The sequence below is a fragment of the Gavia stellata genome, chromosome Z (genome assembly GCF_030936135.1).
Source record: "Gavia stellata isolate bGavSte3 chromosome Z, bGavSte3.hap2, whole genome shotgun sequence".
Classification (NCBI taxonomy): Eukaryota; Metazoa; Chordata; class Aves; order Gaviiformes; family Gaviidae; genus Gavia; species Gavia stellata.
In genome coordinates, this window is record NC_082637.1 from 36,742,308 (window position 1) to 36,759,614 (window position 17,307).

The 17,307-nt window shown below is 35.0% G+C and overlaps 1 protein-coding gene across 1 annotated transcript in view; it reads left to right on the forward strand.

The window, feature by feature from the left end:
• CCDC171 (coiled-coil domain containing 171) overlaps positions 1 to 17,307 on the forward strand; it is a 152,607-nt gene that overhangs the window by 77,646 nt on the left and 57,654 nt on the right. The window contains exon 21 of the mRNA XM_059833463.1: positions 15,882 to 16,027. Coding sequence (XP_059689446.1) covers positions 15,882 to 16,027 — 146 coding nt within the window. The remainder of the gene's footprint in view (positions 1 to 15,881; positions 16,028 to 17,307) is intronic.

The window sequence follows — 17,307 nt, forward strand, 5'->3', positions numbered from 1 at the left end:
GAGGAAACTGAAGGATGTTGTTAAATTTATTAAGGAGGGTTTTCATTAGCAGTATTATTTACTAAAAATGCCTTACCTCACTAAGGGTGAAAGACAATCACATTTCCAATTTACCTCTTGGTTTTTATGTTTTTTCTCCCTCCCAGTCCCCTAACTTTGGATGTTTCATTTCAATGTAAGAATAAACTTGTCTAATGTTTAAGTCAGGTTGCTTGTTAATACTGTTGCTTTCTTGTTTCACATATAACTGCAGTATATATAAGCCATTAGACTTGTGTTTGATTTCTATGGGAAATACTTGATTTAAGATTTTTAAAATGGATATTAGGATCATAAAGAAGGGAAGGAATAGAAGACAGCTGTTGTTTGAAATCTTTATTAGCGTCTACTCTTTATGCATTAATACATGGTATTTCATCGTGTTTTACTTTATATATAAAATATATCTTTACATTTGTTCAGAGGTAATGAAACAAAAAGTCAATTATAGGCATTTAAAATATCGGATGGAGTTTTAAACAAATCTGTTACATGGATTATTTGATACTGAATTAGAATTCACAGCTGCTGTTTTTTGTTAATTGAAGGCTAGATACAATTTTTTTGAGACAGCAGTGATCCTAAAATGCATCCTAATTCTGCAACCCCCTAGCAGTTCTTCGCTACTGGAACAACTTGGTTTAGTGTGACATGCTTGATTATAGCTGAAAGCTGTAAAGATACAATACAATGTAATAATATAGCTGTTGTGATAGGATGGAGGCTAAGAAAGTTGACAAAATAAGTGAGCTGAAACTTACCACTTAGTTAACACTGATTTGGTTTTCTAAATGTATTACTCTGTAATTCTCAATCCCTTCCATGGAGGAGTTTTGAACCAAATTTAAGTTGTAGGCTTGTTGCCATGTACTGTCCTTAAACTTCTGTTTAAATACAAGAAGGTTGAATGATATCTCTTAATTCCTTCATGATGTTAACCACACTAGCTAACACAAAATTGCATTGTAGTTGTAATGGCTTGTATCTGTGACTGTATCAAGGAAGAAAACAAGATCATTGTTGGTAGCATGGCAACACATGTTCATGATCTAGTGTTTCTTGTTTTTTTTTTTTTTTATCATGCATCTATGATTTTATAGTGTATACTTCCTAAATCATCACCTTCCCTTCGATTTTTATCATTGTTTTTTACAGTTCCAAACCAGTGCTGAATAAGTACTTCCTAAATTCAAGTGGCAGCCTAACACAAAAGTACTTTGATACCAAGGGCTAAAAAGACCTTTTTTTATTTTGAGCCGTACATGTTTGGCTTTTTAAAATGTAAGAAAAAGTCTTTCATAAGCTTTTTTCTCCCACAGGTTACCACAAGCCCACTTTATTCATAGCTTCATTCATGACAGGCAGAAATGGTCTCTGCCTGTGCCCTGGCATTTTATCTGACAGACATTTTTCTTTTGGCCAATCAGTTTTTGTGACTTAAAATGTTGGTTTTCTTTTTTTTTGTAGCTCTTGTTTTGCAGTACAGTGGAACAATCTCATCTCTGTAATAATCAACCCTGACCTTGTAAAACAATGTTCTTAAAATTGCATAAGTTTTTAAACTCTTATTAGTACAGAAGTATGGAAAGAAAGAACTGTTGCACTGAAAAAAATATCATGCATATATATGCCTCCATCTTCATCTTAAGATACAAAATAATCTGTCGGTCTAAACTAAGTATGTATAAAAAGTTGGAGAATGTCGTGGTGTACAAGTGATTTCAGATGGAGTAGAGTGTCATGGAGTAAAAAAACTTGCTTTGAATTCTTTATTCATAGTTTTTAAACAGGTAAGAAGGGGAAAAATAAAATATTAGATACTTTTACTTTTGATAACTTACTTTTAAACTGATTCACACTTCAGCAATCAGTAAGGAAATATTTTGGTATTCATGTACTTGCGTAAAGGAGGCTTATTAAAGGAGTAATACTTAATTTCTTAGCTTTATCGGTTCAGATTTTAATCCTGTATATTTTTATCTTCTTAATGGCATATACCATGGAGACATCCAGGGTAGCCAATTACATTCAAGGTCAGCTGGAACTAAGCAACTCTTTTACACCGCTTTTTTTATTGGATGAGGTAAATCAGTAGGTCTGATTCCCCTGTCTTTGAAGAGAGACTTCTACACAAATGCTAAACAGACGTCTGTAACAGACATAATTTTTACTCCTTATACAAGCATGTCTTAATTGCAGTAAAATGCTTTTACTTCCTATTGGCAGGCACTGTGTGTATATTTACTTCCTTTTAGGTATGTTAATACCTGTAATAAAAACAATATCTTTTTACGGTTTAATTTATGGAGCATGTCCTATAAATTGTTAATGGATAACTCTGTGTGTATTTCAAATGCAATATAATGTTAAATCATGTAACTTGCTACTGATCTGCCTCAAAATAGTCTTCAATACATGTTTTAGAAGATTACACCCCAAACTTTGGGTTTATTTACTGAGTTTAGTCAAGCTGCCATTGATTTATGAGAGCATACTGAGAAAAGAATCTCATCCAAGTGCTTTGATAACACTCACAGAAAAACGTTTTCTGATGGGAAGGTTTGGAGTGTTTATTTTCGCTAGCTATTTCATCGAAATCATTATATGCATATTCTGTGTTCAGAAGGTGTAGTATCCTTTGCTAAACAGATACATCCAAATTAATTTGATTCTGATGGAGATTGGGATCTCTAGGTTTGTTAGAAGTGGATGTTTTCCCTAAGCAGGCTCTGTGTTCTTGGTGTGGATTTCAGGTGAAGGTGGTACACAATTTGCTGCTTTTTGTTGCTTTTCTTCTTCATACATTTATAGCCCCATATTTTCCCTGAAAAATAATTTAAATTATTTATACAATTTCTTTTATTAATACCATTGCACGCACTTTGCAAGTCAGTTGTATAGTTGGCTATTTCTGCAAATCATGCAGTATTCTAACTTAGAGACAGGTTAAAAGGCTTCACTTATATGAGGAAGACCAACTGGATTTTCATGCTTCTCAAATAGAAGAGCAAATATTACAGTCTCTATAAGAACAGAAATAGGTTTTGCTTTTTTTTTTTTTTAAAACGCTCTGACATCATAAGTTGGAAAGACTGTTATGATTTGGGTGTAATGAGGGATACCGTTGATTCCCAAAAACTTATTTGTCACTTTGTCAATAAACGGCATTTCTGTGCATTGCCCGGTTAAATTAAAGGCTGTCTTTAAAGAAAGTGGTATGGCTGATTATCATTAGCATCTAACTTTATAATAGAGAATTTGCATTAATCAACTTTAGCATGTTAAAGAGAAGCAAGCTCCCCTCTGAATAGGTGAGAAACTAAAATTCGTAATTCATTAATTAAAAGTGGTGGGTTTTTTTTAGTTTCCATACTCTGTATGTTCTGAACACCTAAATAATTTATACAGTAGGTAAGAATGGATTAGATTTCCATCTTCCCTGTTCTTAGTTGAAAGAGGTAATATGTTTTCTTATTACAATAAATTACAGGTTAAACAGTTCTGTCATGTATTTCAGTTTGCATTAACACTATTTGTAAAGTAAGTAATCCTGCTCATTATCCTTCTCTCTTACATAATTTCCACTACGGATAACTTCGTAGACAGGTAGTCTTCAAAGAGTTAGATCAACTAAAATCTTGCCCTGGAGCTGGTCCTTTGTGCTTTCTTGGTTAAAGATTGCAATGCATTGTACATGGAATTTAGGTATATGGGAAGGGATAGCCTTCCCAGGCTTCCTTCTAGCAGCTGCTATCTTTACGTAATAGGAGAGACACATAGAAAGCATCCTGTTGTGGACTGGACCTGAGAGCTTCTCTTCACAGAAGGAATGAGAAGATGACAGTGACAAAGTCTGCCTTCTAGTACTCAGTCTGCACTTCAGATATCTAAACTTAAACTTCACCTTAAATTGCTCTCTTCTGTGGTTTGTCCATGAAGTTCGTTTGTTTTACTGTCTTACTGTCTACCTTATTGTCTTACTTTTTTAAAATCACAAACTTGTGCATTATATCTTCTCTTGGAGATAAATAATTGTACTCTGTTTTGTTAGCACTTTGAAAGCAGCTCTTTATGTTGTGGTGCAGTTCTCCTTGCTTTGCTTTTCTGGTTAGCCTCTAAGATTCAGGGTCCAAGGGTTGCCCTGTTCTTTTTCCACTTTAGGGATCACCTCATTAAGAATATTGATCCCTGTGTTTCCTCACTGAACTAACTTATTTCCTGCCAGGTTGTTAGGTCTGTGTATTTCCTTAGTTCTGTGCCTAGAACATTCATCAGCATCAGCATGAGTAGTCTGGAGGGACTGAGGTCAGTACATGGCCTTTAGAAAAGTATTGTATTTGCTCCATAGTCATTAATGAAGCAACCAAGCAACTGGCAATGAAGTTGTTGAAGGTCTGCCTTAACTTTTCTGAGTCAGGCTTTCTGGAAAATATGTAAGGAATGAGCAGAAGAGGAGAAAGAATAAAGTTAAAAATTCTGGTTATGAACTAGTTATGTGTTTGCATTAATATGAAGTTCAATACAACACTTCAAATTTTTGCAGTATGAGTCACACAAACATAATTTAATTAGAAGCTCTTATTTTGAAAGGGTATTGGCATTACCATTTTATAACTGTTTCATTCCTCTGCAGCTCCTCTTTTGTCGAGTTTAGCAAGTTGAATGTCGGTAATAGTTCACTGTAATTTGAGCAATGTTAAGACGTCACATCGGAATGTGAACACTTACTCATACCAGGTGAACATTTTTGTTGTTTTTTTAAATTATCCTACTACTAAATGTTTTATTGCTTAGTAGTAAGAATATTACTCAGGCTGTTTCATCAGGCAAATTCTTTACTAACTTGATATAGTAAGAAAATAATAAAATAATCTCCAAAATTGCTTCTACTTTATATTGAGAGAAGACTGAAAGGAATTGTCAGTTTATTACATTTATGTTCAATCTCGTCAGGTGTGAACATTATTTATCTAACAAGAAAATACATTCCTATGTTAGAAAAAAACATATTTTATTTTTCATATGTCAAAGAGTTTAAGATAACTGAGGAAGAGGCTCTCAGTGTTGTAACAATTTGGGTGTAATTTAGGCACTGAGAGAGAACACTGGAGTAAGTCATGATTAACTTAACATTACTTTAGTTAATCTTTGAAAGCTAATTATGACCAGGAGTTAATTTCCAAGTAAGAATAGGTTTTTCCCTTCTGTAGAAAATTACAGAATAAGTTTGATCATGCTAGTCTGTTTCAGTAGTCCGATTTCAAGAGTTATTTTACTGATCATGCACTTTAGTGCCCTTCTGGTAGTTTGTAGAGGAAGGGAAGTAACCAAGACAGGTAAAATTGTGCCCAGGAATAATGAAGTTGATATGGAAACAAGAGCCAATGATTTGGACTGCAAGTTACTTCTCAACAGATGGCTAAGACCTTGGTTTTTTGGTCTAATACATTAATAACTGGCACACAGTGAAGTCTAGAATGCTTTATTTATTTATATCTTTACAGTGTAGTAATGTTGCCTAATTCAGAGAATACTTTTTGTCTTGAGTCTGTTTGCTGCACTATGCTATTAAAAAAAAAAAAGAAATTCTGACATTCTGTCAAAATATTAAATAAAGAAAAAGGAAAACTTTAACAAAGTAACTGCATGAACCAGAGCATTTTTATAGTCTTTTAAAAGTAACTTCCAATATTTTCTGGGTAGTCCATTTGTAGGAACTATTTGCCTCCCTTGGGGGGAGGGAATAATATATGGAACAATACTGGGATCTAAAAGCTTAATGGTTTTATTGCTGCATTGTAATTATACTAAATAAACACCTCTGTCCATGACCTTGGAATTTACAGTGCGGTGAGAAAGATTTATTGACATGTTATTTGGAAGAAATATGGGATTATTGTGTAATTACAGTGTGTGGTTATTAAGCATATGTACTTACATACTGTTTATCCCTGTTATTTCAAGACCTTCAACAAAGTTTCGTTTTTCACTCAAAAATACAGAAAGGCTTCTTGTTTAATCCCGTGCCTGGGAGATCTTTGTTATACTGTTGGGTCAACTACAGAGTAACTTTGTTACCTTGAGATGTGCAGAGGGGATCAATAGATCTTTAAAACAGCATGTGATATTTCTAAAGAAATGTTCTAAAACCTATTTTTCCTAGTAGTTTAGATATCAATGTGTAGGACTTTTGCTATACAGGTTCTTGATATACAAGTCCTTTATTCATAGATTTGCTTCTTGCTGCTGTGTAACTAGGATATCTCTAGGGCCCCATCATTTTTTCACCTTAGTCAGGTTTTCTCATGATCTCCCTTTCTACTTGTGTGAAGCTAACTCTGTAAAGATCTTTCTATCTTCTCCTGAAACCGTAAGTAACTAACTCTCAAATACCTATTGGAATATAATGAAGCTATTGGAATATAATTAATTATGTATCTAAATGACATAAGGCTAAAGCAAGAGATGCATTCCTTTGCACTTCAGTCCCCTTTCTTGGCTGTATACAATGAAGCAGCCATGCCTATCTTCCATGTAATTTGTTTTTTGAATTTAATTTGGCACTCTATTTTCATTAGGTATTAAATGATTTTCAGGGACAAGTTTTTTTAAAATTTATACCACTTTCACCTTCCAAAATCTATAGCTATGTTATCTTCTTTTTATCATGAAAAGCATGGAAGCTCTTTGAGATTGTAGCAGAGTAACAAGCTCAAAACAGAAATTATTCTTTTATGTTGCCTAAATTTTTGTGTTGACTTTTACAATATGTATTTATGAAAAACCCACTGAAGTTCTTTTTGCTAATGAATCTTTTTACTCTCTCAGTTAGAAGGACTTTTAAAAAAGTTTTTAAAACTTTCTGGCTAAAGTAAACCCACCTTAATTGTTGGGTTTTTTTAAAATTTCATCTGTGGACTATACAATAAGTAAATAAGTGATTTAAAAGTTATGAATTTAAGATTTTCAATTCTAAGTAACAGTCTCAAGATTTTATTTATAAATAGTACTTCGCTGTCATACAAGAAAATTTCTCAGTTGTGAGAATGAACAAATGTTCTTTAAAAAACAAAAGTTAATGATAATTCACAAAAAGAATTGTTTGTGTGGTATCACCCAATGCGTTTGATAATAAGGCATATTTATAACTGTTGCTTCTATAGGTGAGTGACCCAGGTATTTTCCAAGTTTTGTACTGTCATGGTGCCATTTTATAGTTAGGAAACATAACAAAAGTGGAAAATCTGAATAGTAATTCAGTTTAACAGTTGCAGTGATCTATCGCTGTCAGTGTTTACCAATGTCTGCTTCAGGATCCGTGTGTCCCATGCTTAGAAAATCGTATTCCTTTTTTAAGACATATAGCCAGTGTACCGTAATACTTGTTTCTTAATTTTAGTTCTCATGCAGAATGCTGTGTGATTTAATCTGTCCCTGATGACTTTTAAGTCTGTGTCCATTTTCCCACTGACTTCAAAGTGTATGCCTTTTTAAATAAACAAATTAATAATGACAATGAAATGGTGGTTATTTAATTTGGAGATCACATTTCATTGTAATTGTTAGTAATTTTATTGCTGTTGTTTCTCCTTCTTCCTGAGTTAACTAACTGTTATGATTTAGAAATACTTCAAACAAATTGAGTGATGCAGATCCAATGAAAGAATATTTTTGAGAGCATAAAATAATCTGTTCCTGGGCTTAGAAATGTCACTGGTAGTGCAAGATCATTAAGACCAGTAGGACATGATCAGAGACAGGTGGTTTGAGCCCAGTTCACCTATAATGAAGCGCAAGAAACTGGTGCAATATATTATGTCATCATAGATATCCAGCTAAATATTTCCGTGTATCTACATGTGATATAGTAGCACTTGGAAACCATAGTAAAGATTTAGTCTTAAGTGCTGTTTGTATCATTAACTTGAACACTGTGTGCTAATGTGCACAATTAGATGATGTATAGCAAATTCAAGCAGCAGTATTGCAGATGCTTGTGTAGAGCAGAGAGTAGTGTTACAGAGCAGCATCAGAGTTTCCCTGTAAAGTTAGGTTCCTCACTTACGTACAGGTACATGAGAGAGTTATGAAAAGACCTCTTTTGCAGTGTCAAGTATAAACCCTCTTTTTGAAATCTTGGAACTGTAACAACTGTAAGGCTGGGGGTTTATCACGGTGAAAAGTGTAACAGTGAAAAAAATAGGATTATTTTCTGTGGCACCTAAGTAACTGATTTAAAGGCATGACGCTGCCACAGCACAGAAAAGCTGCTGCTCCTGCAGGGCTGGATCTTGGCTAGTCTGCAGCTGCACAGGGTTAGGTATTGTGGTGGGAGAGGAATTTACTTCTCTAGGGAGAAGAAAGAAACATCAATCCTGAGGTAGCACGTCAGAGGTGAATGAGGAGTGAGTGATCATGTACTCATGCCACCATGCACGTGATTCCAAAAATTTATTCTCACTTAACATCAAGGGTTTTTCTAATACATTTAAAACTCACAGTGATAAAGCCTGGGTTTTTCTAAAATTGTCTTTGTTCCATTAAGGTTGCATAATCCTTCTCTGCAGCTTTCCAGTAATGCTAACATAATTCACTTAGCTCAGAAGATGATAAAAATTTCTAGAGTATCATGTGCATAAATTTTATTACATACTTCAACATTTTCCAAAACATTGTTTAAAAGTAGGGCTTAATTATTATCTCTGATTGGATTAGTGTATGCCTGGAAGGCCCAGTGCATCTTGGTATTCAAAAGGGTGTTCCTCATTTGAGGTGGCTTTTCAACTTCTGTTTCTTCTCAAATGCAGCAGTGTACCTAACTAACACACAGGAATACCAATGCTTTTGTTTGCTGATACTAACAGTCCATGAGGATCTAGCCTATGTGTGGGCAGTTTATATTTTGTGGTTACTTAATATAAAAACTTTCAAAGTTTTGTTTAGTTTCACTTACTTTGAAGCTGAGTGACATGTGAACATAGGATGTCTCTTCTGCAGGAAGTGTTATTATATGAAATTATTCAGGAATAGGTACTGTGTTTAAATTAATAAGCTCTTTTAATTCACAATAACTTTAAAGCATACACAGCTCAGTGACTTCAAAAAGCATTTTCAGTCATCCTTTGCTAAACATTTTGAGCTAATGCATTTGAAAAATACATTCCTTTCTTGTTGATCAGAATAGATTTTCTCTTGAGAAACAAGTCTGCATTGTAGCACAGAGATATTAAACCTAGCTTTAAGTCTTTGAGGCACTGTAATCCAGCCTGAACCACTGCAGGTAGAATGCTTGTGGTACCTAAACTTGCTTGGATGTCTGAGAGCTGTGCTTCAGTCAATAACTGGACTGTTGTCTAGACATACATAGGTAACAGCATTCGCTTTCACGATGTGAGTGCCTACAATTTCAAATTACTTTTGTAAGAAAAATCTCTTGCAAGGTGAAAATGTGCATTTTTCCCGTCCAATCCACTGAGTGACTCTCAAATAAATTTTTATTGAAATGTTTCTTAATACTTAGATTCCAGATCTTGTAGAGTAACTGTTTACCTCAGGTGCTTTTTAAGGTACTTGCGCCACCATTTAATTTGTAATTTTCTTTAGATGATTGCTTGACTTTTTTATGATACTGATTTGGCTAAAGCTTTCTACTATTAGCATGGTTTGTGTTCCAATATTATGAGGGTTTCTTATATAAAACAATCATAAGCAATTGTGTTTGACATTGTGTCAGAAATGTGAAAATATGTCTGCAAGTATCCCTTAATTCATGAGTATTTTGTTGGTTATTTATTAAAATCATGGTGCTGGTTGGCATTACTGTTTTGCTTAGCAGACCCACTCATACTCTGTGACCTCATTACACAGGGCTCTTTCATGAAGAGCCATTGTGCACTTTGTTAGATAGACTGTGATCTGTAAGCTATGTTTAACTGCTTCCATACTACATCACATACTTCAGAGAAGAGTCATCGGGTATGTCCTTTCTCAGAATGCCAGCATATGAACAGATTGCTGCTGTCAGGATGAGGGTCCGGTAGCAAAGAGGTTAAAAAAAAATCACTGCTTTTTCTGCAAAGCAGATACAGATCATTCAAATGTCCTTTTGAGTACATTTCTTTTCCTAGAGAACTGTAAAGGGCATGTGAAAGCATTTGTTATTGAAGGGGTGTCATGGGTGGTCAGCCTCAGGTTAGCTCTGCTTTGCAAGACCAGAACAGCCACATGGAGTTCATTTCAAACTGTTTTAAGACACTACTGCAGCCATGATGAAACACACAGTGAATCCATATATATAGTATGTTGATACTGCAATTGGATTTCCAGTTGAGAAGTGTAAATCCATCTTATTTGTTGACATAGCTCTAAATGTATGTCTTAGATGTTTTTTTTTATGTATCAATGAGAAGTGTCTGTTACAAATTTTTTTTTTTGCCACAGAACTTTTTTCCTGAGATTTTTAATCTCCTCTTTTGATAGAAGAAGTTTCATTTGAGTTGTTATTGATAAGTAAGAATTCTTTTCAGAAAACATCCTGTGGAAATTCAGCTCTATAGTTTGAGCTAATGTAATTTGGTTTGCATTGCAGTCATGTACACTAAAAATACAGTTGACATAAAATATTAATGTGACTTTTTGTACCTTTTGGATTTGGACTGTTTGAAGGTAACAGATTTCTCTAGGTTATCTGTAGACTGTCTTTTGAGGGGCACTCAGAGACCATCCTGAAGATTGTATTTGCCAACAGGGACAGTAGGAAGTGTGTTTCAACTGGTGGAGGAATGGATGGTGGCTATACTTTGTATTCTTTTTTTCATTGTGAAATTTTATTAGTTACATGTGTAGGACAGTTTTCAGGATATATTCAGTGTACAGGTCTTTTAAAATCTAATATTTTGCATCTAAATGGAAAATATAAAACTTCATCCTGAAGACAAAATCTTTAATTTCACAAAGAAGTTCATAATACACATACTGCAGTATTTTTGCATACCTTGTACTGCTGTGTTGTGTTTGTGTAATTTAAATCTAATTTAGTAAGCAGTTTGATCTAGCTTTAGTTGATCTTGGAAAATATGCTCTCAGTATAAATGTGTCACACATGCTTTGCATGAATTTAAACTGTATGACTAGAATGATTGTCCATCTGTTATCTTTTGAATAGAGTGCTTTTTTGTGTGTAAAGAATGACAATGTTAAACTTTGATTTATTTTTGTAATTGGTTTTGAAAACAGAGATTCCTCACTGTAAAGCCTAAGCTTGTTAAAATTATTTGTGGAAGGACCCAGCCAACAGACATCCAATGAGGTTTTTCTTCTGTGCTATCAGTTACTTGCTTTTCTCTCCAACAAATGGTTTTTCATGCTCAGTTTATGGGGAAAAAAGCCTAAATCTAAAATATCACTAAAGGGAACACCTTTTAAGGATTCTGGTGAAAACTCAACTAATCTATGAGATTTTGGTGGACTGTAGAGGAAGGAGTGCAGTGACGTCTGAATTACAACCTGAATGCCTAAACATCTGAACAAAACAGATAACTGGCATTTTACAGAATGTCAATAAATTGGAGTTTGGCTTCGAAGTTGGTTCAGAAACACTTGTGCTTAAAGTGAAAGCTCAGCATCTTCACGGAACTATGTGCAGACATAGTAGGTTTTTAAAACCTTCATTCTTCTTATCATGTTTAGCCTCAACTTTCTAACAATTGTAATTGTCCACAGAAAACATTTCAAGATAAATGCATTATCAGGTTTTGAAATTTTCTTATTTTTGTAAATACCAAGACCTGGGGAGCAAAATAAGGGCTATATTGTGGATTAAGTGAAATATCTCAAGGCTGTGCTTTTCTGATAACTGAACCTGAAGTGACCTTTCTCAGACACAATTACAGAGCTGTATGTTTTTCCTTTAATTTCATCAGGGGTTTAATTAGTATACAAATAAAACTTCCCTTATCTTCCTTTCTACCTAATTGGCTTGTCTTCGCTTATATATGAAGAATGTGAAAATGGGCTGTAATTAGGGTGACCGTGTTAACCTTTTTTTCTCAAATGTACTGTTGCCTAAAGGCCTCAAGGCCTAAAAACAGTGCTTTGGATTATTGCTTTGCAATCACTATGGCTCTCCCATAGGTTTTCTCATGAGCAGAAGGGCTTTGGGTGCTGCAGGTTCCCACTGCTTAACGGGATCTTCATTCTTCTCCCCACTAAATGTTTATTGATTATCTCACTGCTCCACACTCAGCCTCCAACAACTTAATATCAGGTGACAGTCAGGAGAGTTCTCCAAGTAATTAGAGTGGAGCATTGAGGGAACAATTAGGAGCAGAGTTATTAAACTTGATTTATCCTATTCTCTCCTGAACACTTTCTTGGATATCAGAACATCACACTTTCACAATCTACCCTGGCTGAGAAATTAGTGGCTAACCTGCTGCTTATCATTGTTGCCTTGCTGCCTTGAGGCACACCCTCTTGGTTTCAGTCACTCAGCTGGAAATATTAGAGTCCATAAAGTTTATCAAGGGTTTTAATTAGATCAATCTGAAGAAGGAAAAAAAGAGAGGCATAGCAGCCATTACTTCAGAATACTCCACACTGTATTTGAGCAATTTCCAAGGCTTGACTTTAACCCACAGTAGCAAGGAGCTTCAAGTGAATGCCGAAACTGCTTTTAGAGAGCTAAAGTCAGTTTACATATTGCAATATTATTGATAGGTAAAGCCTGAATCCTTTGGAGAAATCTCCAAATGGTGAAAGTGTTGAATATAATAAAGCAGCTGTTCAGTGTGGCATTTCATTTTATATTGCTTCACCACCAGCTAGTGTGGATTGCTGGCCATGCCTCTCAAAGAGTTAGGCTTCATGCTTTTGTCCCTGTTATTGCCTCATTAATAGGCCTGCGCTTGCATTTGGTAAGCAAGATTAGTTAGCAGCTTCCAGAAGATTTTGACACCTAGTTGGTGTCTTCACCATTTGTGTTCAGTGGTGAGAGCTTTATGCGGGAGCAGACAACTCTTCAGCCCCTCTAGAAGGATAGCTATTTAATAAACATGAAATAAATATGCATAATGTTCCTATTATCCTGTCTTTCTTCACTCATTTAGACCACTAGAATCTTGGAGCCAGACTTTGTTCCAGCAGCCTCTACAGCAAAAGTTGCTTGCATCAACATGTTAGCAGAATTATCTATTCTACATCGTCCAGAGCTCAGTCCTGTGACTGCATCTTAAAAATGGGTTTTTCAATCAGATGGGAAAGTGGGGTGGACAAAGCATTGGCACCAATGACATTCTTCTCTGTTTAATAAATTTTGTTTGTGAAAAGATGGGAATATGGGTGGGGAAGAATTTGACTTAGTTTCCAGAGCTGATTCCTCAATGCTAACTTAGCCTAAAACAAACAAACAGTAAACACAATAAAGGGAATAAGATAATGTTCTTTGTTCTTTAATTTAAGACTGCTCCTTTTATCCTTGTGAATCCACATCTGGTTTCTTGGAAATAACTTTTCTGAAAATCTGATAATTCATAAATTCATCTGTTCAGACAGGACTTCAGTAACTGAGGGTGGCATTAGGGTAGGATATCTGAAAGCAACACTTCTGGTTTTGGCTATCTTTGTGCTAATAACACAGTGGAAGAATGAGATCTATCTGTTTATCTTTTCTTAGGTGAAAAATAGCATTCTTTATTGAAAGTATCACACAGAATCATTAAGGTTGGAAAAGACCTGCAAGATCATCAAATCCAACCATCAACCAACACCACCATGCCCACTAAACCATGTCTCGAAGTGCCATGTCTACACGTTTTTTGAACACCTCCAGTGATGGTGACTCCACCACTTCCCTGGGCAGATTATTCCAGTGTCTCACCACTCTCTCAGTAAAGAAACTTTTGCTAATATCCAGTCTAAACCTCCCCTGGCACAACTTGAGGCCATTTTCTCTCGTACTATTGCTAGTTACATGGGAGAAGAGACCAACACCCACCTCTCTGCAACCCCCTTTCAGGTAATTTGTAGAGAGCGATGAGGTCTCCCCTCAGCCTCCTCTTCTCCAGACTGAACAACCCCAGTTCCCTCAGCCGCTCCTCATAAGACTTGTGCTCCAGACCCCTCACCAGCTTCGTTGCCCTTCTCTGGACACGCTCCAGCACCTCAATGTCCTTCTTCTAGTGAGGGGCCCAAAACTGAACACAGTATTTGAGGTGTTCAGTATTCAAGTATTCGAGTAATGATGTAATAGGCAAAACAGAGTTACTCAGCCTGCAGTAATTTGAGCAAGACTAATACGTTTCTGGGGTTTAGAGTTTCTTAAACAAACACCTGTGGGGTGGTGGGGTTTTTTTGGGGTTTTTTTGTTTGTTTGTTTGTTTGTTTTTGTTTGTTTTTTGTTTTGTTTTTGGTTTTTTGTTTGTTTGTTTGTTTGTTGGTTTTGATTTAATAGCAATGATTAATCTCAGCCTGGATTTTGTAAATTGCTGAACAGAGAGTTCAGGTGGTGGTGCTGTACCTTCCAAATACACTGTTGAAATAACTGTTTGCTTTTTTGTCTTGAGAAATGTTTGAAGAAAACTTACGCCAATCCACAGATTTTGGTTTATTTGCAGGATTATGCAGTGTTATGCTGTACTTTGTTATTTTATAGAAATTTTCTCTGGCATATTGTTTTTTGAAGTGCCATTGGCTTTTGGCTAGGTCTGAAGCTTTTTCAAATTAGTTGCGTTTTCAGTGCCCTACAAATTTTTATCAGCCTTTTGTATATACTGTTCTTAATACATATCCACAGCATAATACAGATTCTCCGTGTTCCATATTCCAGGTCAAGTACTCCTAAGTACAAGTTATGCAGAGTGTTAACATTCTTAAGAACTTAAGCAGAAAACATATCCATAAAATTTGAAAACAAGGTGCAAGAGCTCGGTCGTGCAACTGTGCAGCCTTCTCTATCCTTCTATATTGGTTTAGAATCTGTCAGGGAATTTGCATTTTCTAAAAGAATGTTTATAGCCACCTATTATTGTTTCTTTCTAAAAAGACAATTAACAGCTTCTAAGTAAAATGTAACATTTAGCAAACTATGAAATCATATTATTAATACTGCAGTCTATAAAAGTATTGATTTATCCCAGCAGAAAGAAGTAGCAGCTAGCCAGGTTCTGTATTAATTAGTCCTGTGTGCTGTTTGTCATCTATTGGATTAATCAGAATTGATTTAAAGTATGTTGTATTAATTCTAAGCCAGAGACAAACATTAAACAAAATACATGTACTATTTTGCATATTAAAAACTAATGTTAAAACAGTGAAAGTGCCATAAAAAAGTGATTTATTCTTAGCAAGAACTCCAGCAAAACTGTAGTTAATGCACTCACAGAGAATATTAGATTACTTTTTTAATCCTGAAATTTCTGAATAGTGCAGAATATTTAAATAAATACTACTTTGTTTATTCCCTTTCTTTCTTTGTGAATTCTTTTAACGTTAATTTTAAATTAAGTTTTGAGAGTATTCTGTTCTCTTTAATGCTGTACTCTTGATTATTTCCACTGTGTTTAGATCTGGTATTTGTAAATATAGTACCTATAGCATAGCATATGTACCTGTTTGATCAACAATCACTTTATTTTATAAAACATATTTGTACCTAGGCAATATACTAAAAACTGAGGGGTTCTGAGTTAGTAATATTTTTGCTAGAGAATTCATAAAACCTTGGTATGTAATGGTCCAAATGTACTTCACAGTCAGTCTGTTTCCACTTTGTTTAATAGCCTATGGCATAAACTGAAGTTAATTATTGGGGCTGACAAGTAACTCTGCTTTTTGTCTGCTTACAGAGGCTCTCTGAGGCGAAGATGGAGCTGAGAAGAAAAGATCAATCTTTACGTCAGCTCAATAGACTTCTTACCCAGCTGGAGCAGGACAAGTGTCGACTTAAAGAGAGCATCCATGATGCAGAGAGTGCCCTCTGCATGGCAGTGAAGTGAGTGCTGGGACCTTGGGGAGATCACTTAAAACGGACAAAAGATCAATTCTTACTTTCATGCACAGGGTTTTAGCCCTGGCTAATGTAATGCTAGAAAACAAAAGTACTTCTGTCTCTCTTTGAAATTCAGTCTTCTAAAAAGAAAACTGTTAGTTCAAGATACTAGATGGTATGTTTTCTGTAGTTATCCCATAATAGTGCTCCAGAATCTGCGTCCTGAAATAGTGTGGGCATTTTTGTTTGCCAGTTATCTTTCTGATTTAACAGCATCTCTTTGGCAGATCCCTAATGCTCTGTTTATTTAAGAAATGATTGCTTTTTTTCTCTATTTGCATGTCATCTTTTTATAGAGACAACAATTTATTTATAATAAAGACAGAAACGTCAGCTGGGTGGCAGGTCTTAGCTGCCAAAGGGGCTGAAACTCATTTTGGACCTAGTCTTACTGTGGAACAGGACAGATCTTTCAGCTGATTTCAGAAAGTTTGGGATTTAGACATAAACCCCCTTTTTATACCATAACCTGTAGAGTGGAAGGAAATGTTCAGGGACAATCTTGAAAAGATTGGTAGTCAAAAGGTGTTCCATTAACTTGAATGAGATTATTACTGAACTCTTACATTCATATGGTCAGATAAAAAGATAGATAACAGAGTCTGCAAAGATTTATTACTCTTATTGTAGTATGTACTTTCAATATTGTTGATCCATGGCTAACATTTAAAAAAAGTTTAATTTAAAATTAGTATTTCGCATTATACCTGGGATACATTTGACCTCTGAAGAACAATAGCTTAGAAGCTTTAAGGGTTTTATGCACAAGTGAAATAATGTAATTAATATAGTTATCAGTGAAATGTTTAACAAGCTAATTAAAATGACAAATGCTATTTAGTATGAGTGTATTAAAGCAGATGTGACCTGAAGAGGGAGTTGTTCTGGAAAGCTTGCCCATTTTCATCCTGCCCCAACCTATTTTACACGCTCCAGTAAAGACCATTCCCTGTGGCCCTTCTTATATTCAGAAAAGGTTATTTTAACATGAAATGGTTTTTAAATTGGTTTTATTTCTGCATATAGGAGTTGAATATTGACAAAGAAAAAACCAATACCATTTATTGTACTACCAGCTCTTCATAACAAATGTCTTTTTTTCCATTTGGAACATATATACAAAATAGGTGAAATAGACCTTACTGTTGTCCAGAAAATCTTATTTTAAAACATCTTCGATAATATGAGTGATTGTAAGCAATGCATGGCTGCCTTTCAAGTTC